This window comes from Capsicum annuum, chromosome 10 (assembly GCF_002878395.1).
Source record: "Capsicum annuum cultivar UCD-10X-F1 chromosome 10, UCD10Xv1.1, whole genome shotgun sequence".
Taxonomy (NCBI): Eukaryota; Viridiplantae; Streptophyta; class Magnoliopsida; order Solanales; family Solanaceae; genus Capsicum; species Capsicum annuum.
The window spans coordinates 210,702,550-210,721,188 of NC_061120.1; the positions used below are offsets into that span (position 1 = coordinate 210,702,550).

Below are 18,639 nucleotides of genomic sequence, written 5' to 3' on the forward strand. Positions count from 1 at the left end.
CCTTTGAACTCTATCGATCAGTTTATGAATTTTTGTGGTAAGTGAGATGAATTGCATAACATAAGTAGGGATGTTGGCCAAAGAAGATTTGGTGAGGGTAGTTCTGCCAGCTATATTGAGAAACTTTATTTTCCATCCAGCAAGCTTGATTTTAAGATTATCCAGGATGAACTGGTAATCTCTATTATAAGGTTTCTGATGGAATATGGGAAAGCTCAGGTATTTACCAAAGTTATCTTTAGTTTGTATGCCTAGGGTGCAGGTAAGTCGTGCTTTATCCACTTGGGAGCAGTTATTGGAGAAAATGACTTTAGATTTGTGGGTATTTATTTTCTTATCAGAGTGAAAGGTGAAATTATTATTAAGGGTGTCCTTAATTGTTTCTCAACTCTTATCATTAGCTACAGCACACAAGGTGAGATCATCAACAAAAAAAAATGGGAGATTTTAGAGCCTTTTCTACTGATGGAGATGGTAGTCCAAGCCAGAATATCCACCTCATGATCAATTCTTTTGGAGAGTAGCTCCATGCACATGATGAAGAGGTAGAGAGAGATTGGATCTCTTTTGCCTGATTCCCTGGAGGGATTGAAGAAGGGAGTTTTCTCTTCATTTATGAGTATAGAGATGGAGGAGGTTGGGATGCAAGACATGATAAGGTTAGCCAGTTTGGAAGGAACATTGAAAAAGTGGAAAGTGCCTAATGAAGGATCACTCTATCCTCTTAAAGTCTTTTTCAAGTTCAATCTTTAAGATCATGTTGGATTTCCTCCGCTTCATTTTTTTGAAGTGGTTGATGACCTCCTGGACTATGATAGCATTATCAGAGGTCTTTCTGTTAGGAAGAAAACTAGATTGAGAGGGACTGATGAGGTTAGTGAGAAGACTATTAATAATGATTTTGATAATAATTTTATATTGAATGTTACAAAGTCCAATGGGTCTGGAGTTCCTCAAATTGGTAGCATTGGTACATTTAGGAATAAGGCAAAGGTAGTTGGTATAGACCTGGGGATCCATGATGGCAGAGGTAAAGGTTTTAGTGCAAAATTCGATTGTGGCGAGGCTCAAAATGTTCCAATATTTTTGGTACATTACAGGGTGAATTCCATCCTGGCCAAGTGCTTTGTAGGGTTTGATTTATATTGAGGATAATGAAATGCCCTATTAACTGCTATTTAGTTTAAAAATAATATTCAAGTGAAATTGAATGTACATTTAGTATAATTTAGTTGAAATAAATCAGCACGTACAATGTACTGTTGTCTATTTTTTTTATTTTTATTTTTTTTGAGGTTGGGGGTGGAGGGGGGGGGGGGGGGGGGGGGCGTAAATAATGTACTGAGGAATCTTAGTAGCTCATTGAGTACCTGAATTTTCATCCTGTATTGTGAGGCTTCAATTCTTCACCCTGTAATTTTTTTCCTCATTTTTCCTTCCTTTGCCCCCATTTTTTTTTTTAAGTTTATGAGTTTTAAATTATTACCAAATTTATAGCTCATTTTAGATAATAATTCGCAATTAAATATTTATATATATTCAATAAACTTTCTAATATCTATTAATATTTAACTAATAAAAATCTTTAAGTCAATGGGCAAACTAGGCTAAAAAGTTGGATATTATGTTCTACAGAATTTTTAAGGTTAGCTTATTTTGAAAAGTAATTTTCGTCTTATAATTAGAGAACAACAATTTATATTTTTATAAAATAGCAATTTATATTTATATTAGTACAATTTATAACAAACATTTCATCAAATGTTACATACCAATGTCATTCTATATATAAGCCATCGTAACAATTTTCTTTTCCACAAAGGTTAGAAAAATACATATAGAAATATCTTGTGAATAGAGAACTTATTGATCAAAAAGTTTCTTCAATGCTTCTTTGGTGATGCAACTCTGAATCAATCGGGCCTCAAAACGAACACCAAATATCATGGCCAAGAAAACTACACTAAAGATAAAAACATGTCGGTTGATGTTAATTAGTTGTATTAGTAGTATTATAACCTCCATCAATCACAATAACAACTCCACTAACAAACTTTGTTTCATCACTAGTCAAATAACAGTTGTTGTGTGTTTCGAGATGGTGTATGAATGTGGCGATTTGCCCAATGGAGGAGGAGCTAGACGTAAAAACGATGACATCTTTCTTTGTCGGGGTCATAATCTGAACAATATATTTTGCCTCGAATAAAAGATCCGTACACGTTCGCATCAAATAAATCTTTTCAAATTCTCATTATTATTATCCGAATTGATTATGCTGAAATCGAGATTTTCTGGGATTCATGTATATACTTAGGAGTCATGACAAAATTAGCCCATGAAAAATACTAATCATTTGTCAGAATGACGTGGATTAATAAATCGACGAGTTAATGACCCGTCTAAATTTAGGAAAAATCCTTTTGACCATAAAATGTGGCCATAATTTGGCCATAATAGCTCGAATTTGATAATAAAGTCTATTCACATTATAAATAGGTTTAGATTTTTACCCTTTTCTCCCAAATTTACATTCTTCATTTATTCTTCTAGCTATTTCCAACACATGAGAATTGAACATCTAACTTGTTTACTTATTTGTTTGTTGACTTTGCATTTCAAAATAATATCTATACAAACAAAGAAGAAAAACATTAAGCTATTTCATTTATTTGAATAATTTTTTAAATTTAAAATAATATTAAACTTAAAAATAATTTTAAAATTGCTGGATATTTTTAAAATGATATATAAATGACTGAATGATAAATTAAAAATAATTATAAATAATTTTATTTGTCTTTGGTGGACAGTTATTCCATTTGGCCAAATTTTTAGAATGAAAATTTAGAATATAAAATGATTAAAAAAATTTAGAAAAGTAATTTTTTTCAAGTTTATTGACATTCTGTTTTTATAATTTATCAACAGAAAAATAAAATTACTTAAAATTATGTAATTAGACAAGACAAATTATTAAAATTGTGTAATTAGACAAGATAAATTATTAAAATTTCTAATGATACAAATTCACTTCAACAATTTATTTCTCTGAGTTTTTAGCTATTTAAAATCTTATTGTGTATTTCTTTCAAAATTTTAATCTAAAGGATCGAGAATGTAGTAAATTCAACAACGTCAGGACTGCTGCTTCAATTAAATTAAAGAGATATTAATAGAACATGCTTACTAAAAAATTTCATATTTTTCTATAGGTAATTGTTTTTATTCTTGTAATATAGAACTTAATACATTTACTTTGATTCAATAATTTGTTAATCATTATATATTTGCCATTAATGTAACCTCTAATAAGTAATTTTATCAATTATTGAGTTTAAATAAATTTTAAAATGTATTTAGATAATTATTTAAATATAATTTGAAAATATTCTCAATGACAATTAAAACTCAAAATAGTTTAGACATGATAGATATCGATTCAATAGAAAAATTATAAAATGTATATAGTTCATATATATCGACTCAAGTTAACATTAACTCAGGAGAGTCACACATTGATGTTACTGTCTTGAACCCATATGTTACATCGATTTGAAAAATTATGAATCATTACTTATGATTGTTATTATATATAGCCTCTATTTAAATAGTTTTATTAAATATTATATTTAAATAAATTGAAAATAGTTTTTAAAATTTAATGTGTAAACAGTTCAATAATAACAGATAAAATTCAAAACATTTTAGACATTAACAAACTATAAAAATCATAAAATTATATATAGTTCATTTGTGTCAATCCTAGTTAACAACAACAACAAAAGAGAGTCCAACGTTAATGTGGTAGACTTGTATTCCTATGTCACGTCGATTTGATCCTGTAAATCATTATTTAATATGACCTATAATTAAGTAATTATATTAATTAATATATTTATACAAATTTAAATTGCATATTTAAATAATTTTTAATCTAATTTGAAAATATTTCAATAACAACAACAAAAACTCAAAACACTTTAGACATCATAAATATTGACACATTATAGTAAACAATAAAAACATATAATCTGTAACTGTCAACCCTAATCAACATCAATCTAAGAGAGTCATATGATGTTGTAACAAGTTGTCTAGTCCGATTTAATAACTTGTGAATCATTACTTACATTGTTATTAATATGATCTTTAATTAAGTATTTTATTAATTGTTATTAATAGATTTAGATAATTTTAAAAAAAATTGATAATATTTCAATCGTCAATTCAAAAGACTTTAGAAATAATAGACATCGACACATTAAACATAATTGGTATAAACGTTTATAATTTTCAGTCAAATGTATTTGAAAACATACTGTGAAAATTGAAACGTATTTTCAAACCGATTTAAACATAATTTTTTATTAATTCTAATTCACGAGTAAAAAAAATTCTCTAATTCTAATTCTTTATTAAAATATGTTTAGAATTTGTCAATTTTCACACATACTCATTATTTGTTAATTTAAATATAATTTTATAATTTTAAAACATAATCATTATTGTTAGATACGTTTCAAATACATTTACTTAGATTGACATTCTTAGTTTCAGTTAGTATAATTTTACACCTTTTCAAGTTTAAAAAAATAATTAGATAAAGATCTCAATATTTCAGCATGATCTCAGTCAATGCTTATTCTTTCATAGGATGAATTTTATTTGTGACAGTAAAAGACAATTAGTACTTAAATTTGAACATAACATCCTTGACTCTAGCTACGACTGTTCAAAATCGAATCGAAATCAATAATCTGTAATGATATTTTGGTTAGTGAACTAGTGGTTCGACTTATCGGATTACCAAGTGTAAAGTATGTGTGATTTGTTGTTATCATAATATTTTAGAAATATATATATATATATATATATATATATATATATATATATATATATTATTTAAGCATAATAATAAAAAAAATATTAGAAATCATTTAGTAACAAATATAAGTAATAATTCACAATTTATCAAATCATCGTAATATAAGGGTGAAAGAGTTATATGATTAACACTTATACCTCTCAACAGATGTGAATTATATGCATAATTTCTGTAAGTGTCAACGTTTATCAGGTTTAAGGTATGTTGAGTTATCGTCATTGTGATATCTTACAAATTATGCCTGAGAATTATTTAAATATATATTTTAATTTTATTTAACCATATAATTAAAAAAAATAAAAAAATTAGAGATAATTTTAGTAACAAGGAGAGAAAATCGGAGAAGAACATGAGAAAAAAATAGACAGTAAACGTAGTGTTTGAGTTATAGCAAAACATATGTATGTTTTTGAAGACATATATGTATTTTAATGGTATAAGACTATTGATATTCTTATCTAAGAATTTGTGTTGCAATTAAATTGCAATACAGGGAGTATACATATTTTAATGCCTAATTACCATGACTTTAAAGAAATAGAAAAAGATTCCAAAAGGCTACTATAGACTTTTTAATATTATGACCATATTATGGCCAAAGTTATATGATCATTTATCATCATCCCTAAATTTAAACGGATTAAATGAGTTAGTACATATTTTCATGAGCTAATTTTATCATGACCCCTAAATGCACGAATCCCAGCAAATCTCGATTTCAGCATAATCTATGCTAATAACAAGAATTTCAAAAGACTATTGATGTAAATGTATAAGTATCTTTTCTTAGGACAAAATATGCTGCTCGGATTATGATTCTCACAAAAAAAAAAAAAAAAGATGTCATTCTTTGTATTATATGTGGTGGACGCATCGTTGCATTGGGCTAGTAATGAAGCTAAAAATTTGTTAGTGGAGTTAATCTTGTGATTGATAGAGGTTATAATACTAATAACATAGCTTATACTAAAACCATATAGAAGTGTATCATTCGCTGGAGTTTATATATATATATATATATATATATATATATATATATATATGCAATGAGATGAGGCAGATTATACTGGTGAGTTTGAACGAATTTAATAATGTTTGTTTAAATTTTATATTTATATGAGAATACTCATTAAATGTGTATAAAAATTCAATTACGAACTTAATAATTAAGATGAATTATAGATTCGACGAGAATTTATAAACTTTAAATTTTAACATTACTAGAATAAATATAAACGTCCAATACGAGTAAATTTTTATTATAGAAATGACCTACATTCACCTAAATTGTCGGCAGAGACGGTGCAGAGAGAAGTGAGAGGTCTAAGTATATGTGTAAGACTATTTATTATTAATTTTATGTGTCATGATCACAAATTAATTTCTAATCAAATTTATGGTTTTTGAGTGATTTATCAAATCTATAGCTCGTATTAATTAATAATTTAAATTAAATATTTAGATATATTTAATAAATTTTCTAATACAACTTCAAGAATTTAAGCAGACTAATACTATTGTCCCATACTGTAAATAATACTCTACCCACGTAATAAAAATCTTTCATTCGTACTTGTATTGCAGTATGCTTCAAAGTTTAAAAGTGCTTAACTCTAGGTGTTTTACATGAAATCTATTTCAATCATCGTTAGGTAAATTGTATTTTTTTTTTTCACAATAAATTAATTACTTCATCCGTCTGATTTTATTTGGCTTTTTTTCCTTTTTTGTCCATTCAAAAAGAATATTTTTTTGACAGTTATTTAATTTTTTCACTTGCATAACATGTTTAAGACCATAAAAATTAAATGACATTTTGATACATTCTACGTATCTTTAGTTTAAAAGCCACAAAAATTAAATGACATTTTAATACATTCTACATATGTTGGAGTCCCACATCGGTGGGTTAAAGGGTCTTTAGTTTCTTTATATGGTCTTGGACAATCCTTCCCTCATGAGTTAGCTTTTGAGGTTGAGTTAGGCCCAAAGTCCATTTCTTTATCATGGTATCAGAGTCAGGCCCCTATCTTATATTGTCCACGCTCCAGATGTCCAGCCCTGAGCGTGCGGGGGGGGTGTTGGAGTCTCACATCGATGGGTTAAAGGGTCCTTGGTCTCTTTATATGATCTTTGGCAATCCTCCCGAGCTAGCTTTTGAGGTTGAATTAAACCCAAGGTCCATTTCTTTATCAATATATATTTAATTTAAGAACCACGAGATTCAATTATCTCTGGAATAACATGATTTGATAAATACAACAATGTTTTGGATCACTCTTATGTGATTACACCGGATATATTATTGTTGTTGACGGTGCTTTGGGGGCAAAGGCCTACACAATTTGGTTAGGAACTAAGACGAATTCCAGATTTAATATACAGAAAAAATAAAAACATAGAGAACTTGCCAGCAGAGATAAAGAAAACATTTGTTTTTATGCATTGACATAATACATAAACGCTTCATTTAACTTTGCCTCAACTGACATCTATGCTAATTAACTTCACTAACTTTGGAAGTGTCCAAATTTGGCCTTGCCTTGAACCCAAAAAAAAGTTGTCAAACTTAATGAATCATGTAAATTCACAGAAGAAAAACATAGGTAGAGAGAGTAAGAGGGTCTTGCCCAATGAAGAACTTTTTAGCATGCACATCTAAGGCATTTTACTTCTGAAATCACCTTAAGAAGAGCAACATTTTGCTGAATCTGCATATGCCAGAACAGCAATACATCAAAATGACGATTACTATTAACAAGGATAGGAGAATGGCTTGAAGAAATTCGCCACGACTCCAGGGATAGTAATGATTGCCACACCTTAAATTACACTCCAGATGCTATTTACGCGTACACAGGGTTGAGCATCTATTATACATTATTAAATTATTACAAGCAACACAATACTCTCGAATTTGCAGGCCAAACCATGCTAATTGAGCAGAAGAAGAAAGCACAAGCACTGGAGGAGACACAGCGTCTCAACTTCAGATAAGTCTTTGAGTAGATGCAGACACATCACTCACTTGAATTTGCAAGTCCAACCATGTTAAGCATATGACGGTCCTCTTTAAATCTATCTAACACGGTACCCTTAAGTCGATCCTGAGTATCTTCTTGAGCTCTTTTTATTGCAACTCCCCAGCATTCGATCACTTCTGGGAAGATCTTTTGGGTCTTTGATAAACTAGGACTGCCAAAGGTAGTGCAGGTGAAAGTATGACCTTGGTCAAAGTTAGCTGAGATAAACAAGCCGAAGTGGTTCACTCGTCCTCCAAAACCAATGCCATTGGGGATGCTCTCAGAACTAAAATTTATAGCACACTGCAGAAAGATGAAAGCTTAAAACATCTTAGTAGTTCGATAGTACCATAAATAAACTTCCAGTTTGCAAGTATTTATAGTTTCAACATCTGAACATCCAGGCTAACGGAATTTGCATGAACCAGGAAAATTTGCACCACTTTACTAAGAGGACTTGCAAAACTATTGATACATTTTTGTCCCTGCCCAAGCCTCACAAGGCAAGAGAAGAAAGATTAGCATCCCACTTGAAAAACAAAATCTGTCGAAGATCTTTGGTGCTGGACAACCAATCAATCAGATGAGCACTTACTATTCTAGGGCTATAGGTATAGTAACCAGTAGCAATGAGTTGCAACTCGAGAAATGAAGAGCCCAGAGGATAATAGGAAAAATGAAGCTTTGTAGAGTTTGAGGAACTTTGAAGTTTTGAACAAGAGGCATTTTCCACATACCAAGTGAATCCATAATTTCTTTTGACAGTTAATATAAATAAAGTCAAATGATATCGTAAGGTTCAGAAACTTACCCACTGTATATTAGAGTTCGCTCCAGTTGGACGGAAAACTGATGCTTTTGGGTATAGCTGGAATAGGAAAGACTTCATGTCCCCATAAAAGTCAGCATGCCTCTCCCATGGTTGAGAAGCATAACCCCCATAAATATAGCCTTCTTTGTCTTTTATTATCAATAAAGTTGGTCCTTTGTCATTTCTGCAGTTCAAGTTGGGAGGTAAACGTGGATAGAAGAGTTTAACACTTGAGTCTCGACACAAACGAATAATATGAAAAAAGTGTTGCAATTTATGCATCAGAGTGCATCCAAAACTTATCATTAGCTACTACAAGAAACAAAGATTACATGCAATATGGTGTTCTGTGAATCCTGTGATAGGATTCAATTTAAAGATCTTATAGAGATCAACGATACAGATAGTTAATCCTCAAATATGAAGACCATCTCTAGTCTAGCAAGAAGCCACTTACGAAATGTTCCCCAGGAATGTATTGAAGCTTAGACCATGTACTGTACTGTGATACAAAAGTCTCCATTCATGCAACTCGTCTTTTGGGAGGGCACCCCCTATATGCCAAGCATATTCCTTTCTTAACAATATAACAGCTGGATCAATATTTTCTGGGTGTATTAACATGGGAACCTCAGTGCCTGCAAAAAGAAATAATAAATTAGTAAACCTGCATACCTAGCTTGACTACAGTTTTGCAACTGTGAAATTAGTTCACCATGCTTTTTACCCTTTATGGGTGCGGGGGTGGGGAAGTAGAATGACAATTATGAATAGAAACAACCAGATTTTCAGACACAAACAGATGTGTAACTAACAATGTTCTAGAGTAATTAAAACTTAGAACTGCACAAGACAAGCAAGAACAGTTATTATGACCGAGAAAATAATCACACCAAAATTGCTCTTTCATGAAAGAACGAAGATTTTTCACCTTAATTTTGAGAAGTAATATGATCTCGCGTGTGGGTGGGTGGGTGGGTTCCTTAATGTGTAAGAAGAAATATTCAAAATAGCAAAGTAATATTAGAGTTACTATGATGAAAATTTTTGTTGAAACTGTATTTGGTTTTTTTCCATTTTAGCTTGAGACAACTATATGTTATAAAAATTTCAACCAGTTGCCTCCAGACTAGCATCCATTTAAGTACGAGTGCAGAAATATAACGAACAGATATCATAATACCAATTCTTAATGTCAACCTAAATTTCTTAAAAGGGAAAATGGCCAAATAATACCCTTAATGCATTTGATATATAGCAACTTTACCATCTATTTTAAAAGTGTCCTGTTCGTAACCCTGCCGGTAGCCATATCTGTTATTAATGGCTAACAAAATTTGTTTCCCCTATTAAAAATAACAATTTATTCTTTAAAAAAAACAAAAGAATGTTACCTATTAATAATTAAATCCCCGCCCCTTAAATCACCGCTTGATTATTTAGCCAAAACCCTGGGGCGTAAAAATAACAGTTAATAGGAGATTGTTTCAGAAACGGTGAGAATATACAGGAAGCATGAAAAAGTCATTTTTACTTGACTCTTTCTTTGGTGTAAAGAGAAAACCCTTATTGCATGGATAGTTGGATAAAATGGATAAATGATTCGCGCTTAGCCTCTTATTCATTTTCATTATCCTCTGATAACAACTTGGTGGACTCCAATGAAATATGTTTGAATTTTCAAAAGAAACGACCATTCACTAGAGTAGTAGAACAGTAATAATTAACGAAACACTAACAAAGAATGCACGATACAAAGAATGCAACGTGTATGTCCATGTGCATATATTTATGCTGCACACAAACTAAGTTGGAGGAATCTAACATTTTGTTCTTTCTCAAAAAGAATTTTTAAAACAAATAATTTTGGGTTGGGGGATTTGGGTTGGGGGTGGGAGAGGGGATAATCAAGAAATACCCAAGGGCCAGTAGCACCCGTTCAAAATTTAGTGGAAAATGGGTTTGTTCTTCCTTTTATCTGCGACAGGATTCACGTGACAATCTAATTTAATAACTCTCATATTGTTCAACCGGAAAAAGGCATATCAAGAGACCTGCAGTCTTAGAGTCTGTGCTAGAAGGACCACGTGTGAGAAAGCAATCAAATACATATGGACGTTGTCCCTTCGTATGACTGTAGATGTTTATGGAAGGAAAAGATAGTAGAGTTTGTTAAGATAGACACACAACATTACTTCATGAAAAAGCTGGGATTCCACAGACATTACTTAAGTGGTGTAACCTACAAGAAACTCATGATGTAATCATGTAAATACTTCTGTAAATTTCCCGGACTCCACACAGAATAAAATGATCTGAGGCTCATGTCTTGCTGCACATTTTAGTTCCTTTGGTACAATTAATGAATCTTACACTTTTTTTTCTAAAATTACTGAAATCTTTTAAGTATCTAACAAAAAGAAAATTATAAAAGAAACTTCAAAACCAAATCAAAAATAAAAAGAGAAAATGAAACAAGATATTAGACAGTAAGTCGAGAACAAGGAAATAACAGCAGGCGTGAGAGTCAAAACAAGAAAAGTACATAAATATATTGCCACTTACATAGTTATAAGGGCTTTGGACAAAGAAAACATGAAAATCAATCAACTGTCCCTATATCCCAAATTAGCTGGGTAAACTATATGAAATCCTCTATATCCAAGTTTTCAGAGGATTCAACATAGTTAAGACTATTTTTACATGGGTAACCAACCTACTTTAAACCTCCTCTTTCATCCGGATTTGAGAACGGCTATGCTTTGACAAACTCACATACACATGGTAAAACAAAACACGACAAAGTACTTTACAAGGGAGGAAAGATAACATGGCAACGAGAAGAAAATGGTTCTGACTGGATACCTCCCCTTCCCTTAACTTTGTATTTTGCAATGAGGCTTCAAATCTAAGGCATTAAACTGACACCAAAAATCTGTATATGGTTAACCTATAGTATCAAATTTCACTTTCTTCAACTACAGCAAGTACAGTCACTAAGATAATTTGCACAACACTGCACATCCCACAAAAGTACTGTACTCTACTACTTTGTGAAAAGTTGAGGCCCTTTACACCAAAACTCATTGTGAATCAGGTGAAGCTTTAAACTCTGTCCCTGGTATATTGGCTACAAAGGGTAGGACATATTCACTGGCTCCTTCACAAGCTTAAAAAAGCAAGGTGATGAACTTGTCCTAATTCTACTCTTTGTCAGTATGTTGACACCACATTCCTATATATACTGTCCTCCTCTCTGAGAGTAACAAGACTACATCCAACAAGCATTACCTAATCTCTGTGATCCACATTTATTCCTGTCATACAAATGTGACAGACTGAAATGCTACACTGTAATGAGAATCCCCGTTATAACAGCTACTACACCAGTTGCAGGACTCCAGCATTATGCATAATAACATATAAGTTTCAGAAAAGCCAATATCATGCATAGTTGTCAGAAAAGTTTCAAAGATTATTGAAATAGAAACCAAATAGAAAAGCTAATGTTTAAGCCTCAGAAATTCACCCACTAAGTAATGTCCAATATGTAGAGAACATATTCCTCTTAGAGAAACTAAATGACAAGAAAATATGTGGAAATACACAACTAGGAAAACACAAGATGACTGTAAAGCAGAAACCTGAACCACGTGGAGACAACAGACTTCCAAGAAACTTCCTTACTGATGGAAGATGCGCACACCATCTTCTAAATTCCTCAAAGGACAAACAATTTTCAGCGGAATTTTTATCATCTGTTGTTAAATTTGCAGCATTGAGGAAACTGTCAAGAACTTCCCTGTCTGAACTAGGTTCAGGTTGATGGCTCTCATGAGAAGATATATTTCTGAGTACTGCAGTCAAGACAGCTTCAAGATCTGATCTGCAAGTTGATTCCAAATATGCATTTACCACCATAAAGGAGAAATCAATACGAAATCAATACAGCTGGAAAAGTTTTTTCTTTTATCGTTATCTTTTTGGTATTCAACAGTATAGATATCTATATAAAGAAAAAGGAAAAAGTGGATCTAGAACCGGACTAGAGCCTCAGTAGATCTATTTGACGTCCAAGTTTAGATGGTCAAGCTCATAAACTGAAGAAAGTGCTTCTTGTTGAACATATGTGTGTTCCATCTAAGAAAAAACAGAGAAAAAGAAGAAGGATTCTAAAAGAAATGAAGCTTTCATCTGAGAACATACAAATAAAGGAAAACAATCCATCAAATGCTAGATGATATTCTCTTTCCAACTATTATTTACTGAGCTGTGTAAGATCCTCTGTATATCCAACTAAGCTTCAAGGAGGGAATTCAAGGTCTTTCTCAGGAGAAAGAAAAGAAGAGGGCTTCTAGGTAACAGAAAGCAAGCAACGAAGAGACGCATCTCTTCCATTATAGAACATTATTTTGCAGAAAGAGGCAATGGGGAATTCCTCAAAGGCCAAAATAAATCCCATTTGATTCATCAAGTGTGTACATGCTACTTCTTAATGTTTATTAATCAACCTGGTGAATTTATGATATCTATCTTGAACAATAAAGCTGGAACCTCCTCCTTCCCCTTGTTTTTCTCATTGGAGATCCATTCTTCAGAAATAAAATTTCATATCACTTCACCTCAAAAAGTAGGGATATTTTTAATGACAAAGGTCCAATCCCAGATATTTCGAGTCTAGTGGAAAAACGTTACGACCCTACACCAGTCAAACACACGTGAAGCATAGTTGTCTCATTCTAAATATTAACATTTGACTTCAAGGAGTGCAATGCTTAGTTCATCCTCCTTGTAATAATTTTACGTGATTATTAGAGAGGAAAGATAGCACTATCAAAGACAACCAACAACACTTAACAACCCAACTAACCTGACAGTTAATTCTAAATCCAGTGCTTCACAATGATATCAAGGCAAAATAGTTAAAATTTGCAACACGCATCGTTTTAGGGAGAGCTCTCCTGTGAAGGGAGTTGGAAGCATAAGCCATTGTCCATTGCAAAGCTAACCGGAAGAGGAGTGACCTAGGGGGGTTAGGAGGCTATAGAAAAGAAGGTCTAGTATGCGCGTAGTGGAAAGAGTGATAATACTATGATTACATAGGAAAAGGAACAGGATAGAGAAACAATTTTAGAAGGTCTGGTAATCTTTGATTATGGAGAACTTTGTATAAACCAAGAAAAAGAAGCCATATATATCATAGGATGAGAGGGACAAAGACATGTTAGGTCAAGTAAGAAGATGTTACACACATACATATGATAGTGACAATAACAATCTCTTATCAACTTCCATATTAGTTTTTAATAATGAAATACAATCCTTAAATACTTTCTCAAGAAGCTTGCATCACAACCTCTCTTGAGATAGTCATTTTGTTTGGCAGCTCTATTTAACATTTGTCCGGTCTTCATTGACAGCTTATTTAGGAATTATGATCATCATTCTTTTACTAAGATCCCTCCTTAATTAGCATCTGGATACTGATCGTTTTCTCATAATTATCATTTTAAAAGTAGATGTCACCAGACTTTGGTCCAGTGGTAAGAGCACAATAAGTGATGTGTGAATTAGGGCACATCACGGGTTTAATCTCTGCCACAGAAAAAAGCTAGGTATTTTGAGTGGAGAAGGGTTGAGAGGAGTACCCATCATCCATCAAGTTTCCAAACATGCACCTCTAGCCTCGGGGATTTTTCAGTTTTTAAGTCCAAGAGATTGTGAGAAGTCAAAGCAGCTTTCGAGTCAAGTTAAAACTAAAATACCTTAACTGAATAAAGAAATATTAAAATAAAAAACTAAGAAAAATGTCCAAATCAAGAATTACCACAACTCAGTTCACCATAATTAATCCAGACACCCAGTGGTGGGAGGAAAGATAAATGCCTCAGTTGGGCAAAAACATAGCAGAAACTATCTCAACTGCACCAAGTTCATTTTCTGTTTAAAAAAAAAAGGCTCAGTTTTGGAAAACAAAAGATAAAGTAGTTAATTGAATTTAGAATAGCGGAAAATACAATTTACTTGCTCTAATTACTAACTTATGACCCATATCCCCTCGATTTTCAAAATAAGTGCATAACTTTTCTTCACCTTCCAGTATTTTCCGGGGAGAACAGAATCTACCAAAGGAAAAAGTAAAAAATTCATTTAAAATCCAAAGCAGTGATAGATGTACCACCTTAGTCCTAGACAAGTTCATTTAAAATCCAAAGTAGTGGCGAATGTACCACCTTAGTCCTAGATCCTAGTACATCTAGGAGTCTCACTATAATAATTGTAGTACGTTGCACATACTTCAAAGATCTTGAGTCCACCTTTTTACCCAATCCTGATACCCTCAGAGAGCCGACAGCCCTCTATGCCTTCAACCAACCGACATTAAGAACCTCCACCGGTTGTTTTCATAATATAAAGTCTGAGCAAGTGAAATTGCCAATTTTATTAAAAAGTTCTTTGGACATATTAACCCATGATTTTAGAGGTAATTATATTTTGAAAATTGAGCATACTTAAATGTCAAAAACAAAATCTAGAGGGACCAAACTATTATAGTCCTTAAACATATCAAGGCTTACTATCTACCTTCCAACAGTACCATCACCAAAGACATCTAACAACTGATAGATAAACTCTTCAATATCATCATTTGTCCCTTTTTCATAGGTTCCCTGCAATATAGAAACATCATGAGTTCATATTTATTTATTACTCATAATAGAAACTTCACAGGTAAATACAGAATGATCCTCACTTCAAAGGTAGAGAGATACAAGTCCACCTTTATGCAGTAAAGGGTAATTATTATCTGAATGAATTACAAGGAACAAATATAACCATTCTCTACAGTTGTCTTCTTCACTCTGGCTGTCTAGAAGGAGAACATGTATATTCTGGTAAAAAACTTGAAACGACACACTAGGAGAAGGCATAAATATCTAGAGAAACCTCAAGTTTCGGGAGTAGAAAGATATAAAAGTAGTATGGTTGTTTTAGGAGCATGATGGACACATGAAAGCAGCAATACCAGCAATTGATTAGGTCCCAAGTCTTTTGTTAAAACATCTCTTCACCCATTTAGCTAGGCCCTAAATTAGCTCAGCCATTAAGCTAATCCAGTGAGTCCTACCACAGTAAGTAAATCATGCTTCAGTCATAACTACCTCATTACAGGGACTGCAGTTGGATCATACTGTTTGCTCCAGATTTTAATGGTGACAACGATCTTTAGCTTTAAAAAGGACAGTGATGCTCTGAATGCAGGTACAACAATACGCTAGTGAAGATCCGGGACATACTAGTCAAGAATTACCAATGGAACTAATCTAAGATTGACTGAAGAAAAGGATCTGGTGGAGGAAAACTAAATATCCAGCTGCCAAGAATCAATGATTGAAATTCCCACATAAGGCAACCAAGACTATCTTTGCAAGGGAAGAAAATGTTGTCACCTTATATCAAAGAATGAACTCCTAGATCTAAGGAAGATTCTCAAAGGAACAAATCTGATTAACAGTAAATGGCCTATTCAAAATTGGAAAGTATTCTAAGCACTACAAAGAAAAGTTCCTTGAGATCACATTAACATTCAAGCTCGAAACAAGACAGTTACCAATACTAAGTTCAAATCAGGCACAAGATCAAATCAGGATTTCCAGATGAAGAATGGTGAAAATTGTGTTATCAAGTTCCCCAAGAGAAGGCAGCATTCAATGTCAAAGAGGACGACCAGGCGAAGACTATACAGAGAAGAAATTGAATCAACAAGAAGATACACGGCTTACTCTAGAAAACGCTCTCTCTTATGCCTCTGAAGCATTGTAGCAGTGTAGTGAAGTAAACAGTGAGAAAAATGAAGCATTCAAGGGTGTGGCCTAATGATCAATGAAGTTGATTGAGAACCGTGAGGTCTCATGTTTAAATCCCAGTGGGGACAAAAATACTAGGTGATTTCTTCTCATCTGCCCAAACCTTGATGGACATAGTTAACCAGCACCTACAATGGTGGGAGGTAGCAGTTACCCTATGAAATTAGTCGAGGCACGCACAAATTGGCCTGGACACCACAGTTATCAAAAGCAGAGGAAAAAGAAAGAGTTATGTGGCATTCGTTTCTTTGATGATCAAGTGAAAACCAAAATGTAGTATTCAGCATTAGTGATCTAGTGAAACTCAACTTACTCACATTGATGGTGAACGCCAAAAGTTCTACTCAAATTAATAACTTCAAAGTGTTCCTAATATAACTCTAATGCAACTCAAGGGGACTGAACTAGGCACACTATTTGTGATCCAAACCAGTATAAGAATTCCTCATCTTCTTTACATTCCTGCAAATTTATTTTCGTGCTAGGTTAAACTGATACTCACAAATGTCTTCCGCAGCTTCTTGAACTCAATTTCAGTTGATTAAATTAGACTTGGTCGTTTAATTTTTAAAAGCTCACAATTAACAAACCCAGGGAATTTTCACATACTTCATGGAGACAATCTCTAAATCTCTTCTGTGTTAATCATTTTGCATTCTTTTGGGGGTTCTATCTGTGCTAGCTTGGAATTCAATCTTATAAAAGTGGAATTTGTGCTCAAATACATTAAAGATGTAGCTCGCATTTCCTTCTGTAGAACTTATGTCAACTTCCAAGTCCTGTGCTCCATCTTCCAATAGCTAGTCCTTCAATATTTTGTGGTTTGAGTCTTCAAGTGCCCATCATTGAAATCTGGTTATATACTGTTCTTATCCTTTTTATGCTCCATTCTTTCGCTATACATGCAAGACTGACGGTTTATTTTGGAGGGTTAGGTCTTGCCCTGGTATATCCTTGCCATCCTTAAATGTGGTACTGCCACTTCTTTTAGTAAGAACGGAGTTTATTTGACTGTGGTTGTCTCCTGTTCTAGATATTATCAAGTGTTGTTCACTTACTTTAAAACAGGTGTTAGTTGAAAGCCTACAACTAGATAATAATCTAATGCAAACTTCAAAAAACTCCCCTTCTCCATTTCATGCACCATAATATATGTTATGTACTCAGTCTAAGTGTCACATATCCACCAGCATATCCATTAAAATATCCTTCTATAGCAGTCTGTTGGTCACCTAGAATATCTTGTAGCAGCGGAACTATATCTTCTCAAGTTTAGTTTTAGTTTCATCATCTAATTCTATTTGTGGAACCTATGCACTATGAAGTTTTCTGTTTTGTTTCCCACACTAACCATAACGAGATAATCCTATCAACAGTTACGTTTATTTCTTCAACTTTATCCTTAGGTATCGTTTCTACACAATTACAACCGTGCCTATTTTGGTCAATCCCACAAGCCACAATACCACAATTTATAGCTTGTTTGTTAATCTCTCTAACCTTCTCTCCTTTCCACCAAGACTCTTATAGACAAGCAATATAGTTCTTCTCCTCCACTTTAAGGTAGACATTAATTTTACTTACTTCTATCTACCTATCAAACGAGATTCTTTGATTTCTCTGTCAATCAGCCTATGCTCCAACTACCTAACTCTCTTGGACGACCATATTTACTCTATCCATTCAGTGTGATGGGGAAGCTTTCTTATCTAGCATCATATCCACTTACCATTTTGATGGAATTATTCCCTTTATCCACACTCGTGCATGATGTGAAAATCCTTGCTAATACTCTTTAATACCAATGGGCGATACAGCAGAAGGCTAGCTTCTTTAATGCCACGAACAAGCATCAATATAGTGCATGCTAAGGAGAAAACAACCATGAGGATAAATGATTCATCTCACTTTATTTTTTAAGAAAAAACTCTAATCATCAAACCTAGCACCACCCTCTTTTTTCATCAAGACTTTGGAACTATAGATATACTCTAACGGCTCTCTCTCTCTCCCCCTTCCGTCTCTCTCTCGTCCCGGTCCCCGGCGCCG

At 33.0% G+C, this 18,639-nt stretch overlaps 1 protein-coding gene across 1 annotated transcript in view; it reads right to left on the reverse strand.

Moving 5' to 3' along the window:
* Nucleotides 1–7,514: 7,514 nt before the first annotated feature.
* Nucleotides 7,515–18,639, reverse strand: part of LOC107843703 (MTOR-associated protein MEAK7) — a 19,251-nt gene continuing 8,126 nt past the window's right edge. The window contains exons 4-8 of the mRNA XM_016688073.2: nucleotides 15,308–15,393; nucleotides 12,367–12,608; nucleotides 9,180–9,360; nucleotides 8,723–8,906; nucleotides 7,515–8,214 (exon numbers count right to left, since the gene is read on the reverse strand). Coding sequence (XP_016543559.1) covers nucleotides 7,909–8,214; nucleotides 8,723–8,906; nucleotides 9,180–9,360; nucleotides 12,367–12,608; nucleotides 15,308–15,393 — 999 coding nt within the window. The 3' untranslated portion in view covers nucleotides 7,515–7,908. The remainder of the gene's footprint in view (nucleotides 8,215–8,722; nucleotides 8,907–9,179; nucleotides 9,361–12,366; nucleotides 12,609–15,307; nucleotides 15,394–18,639) is intronic.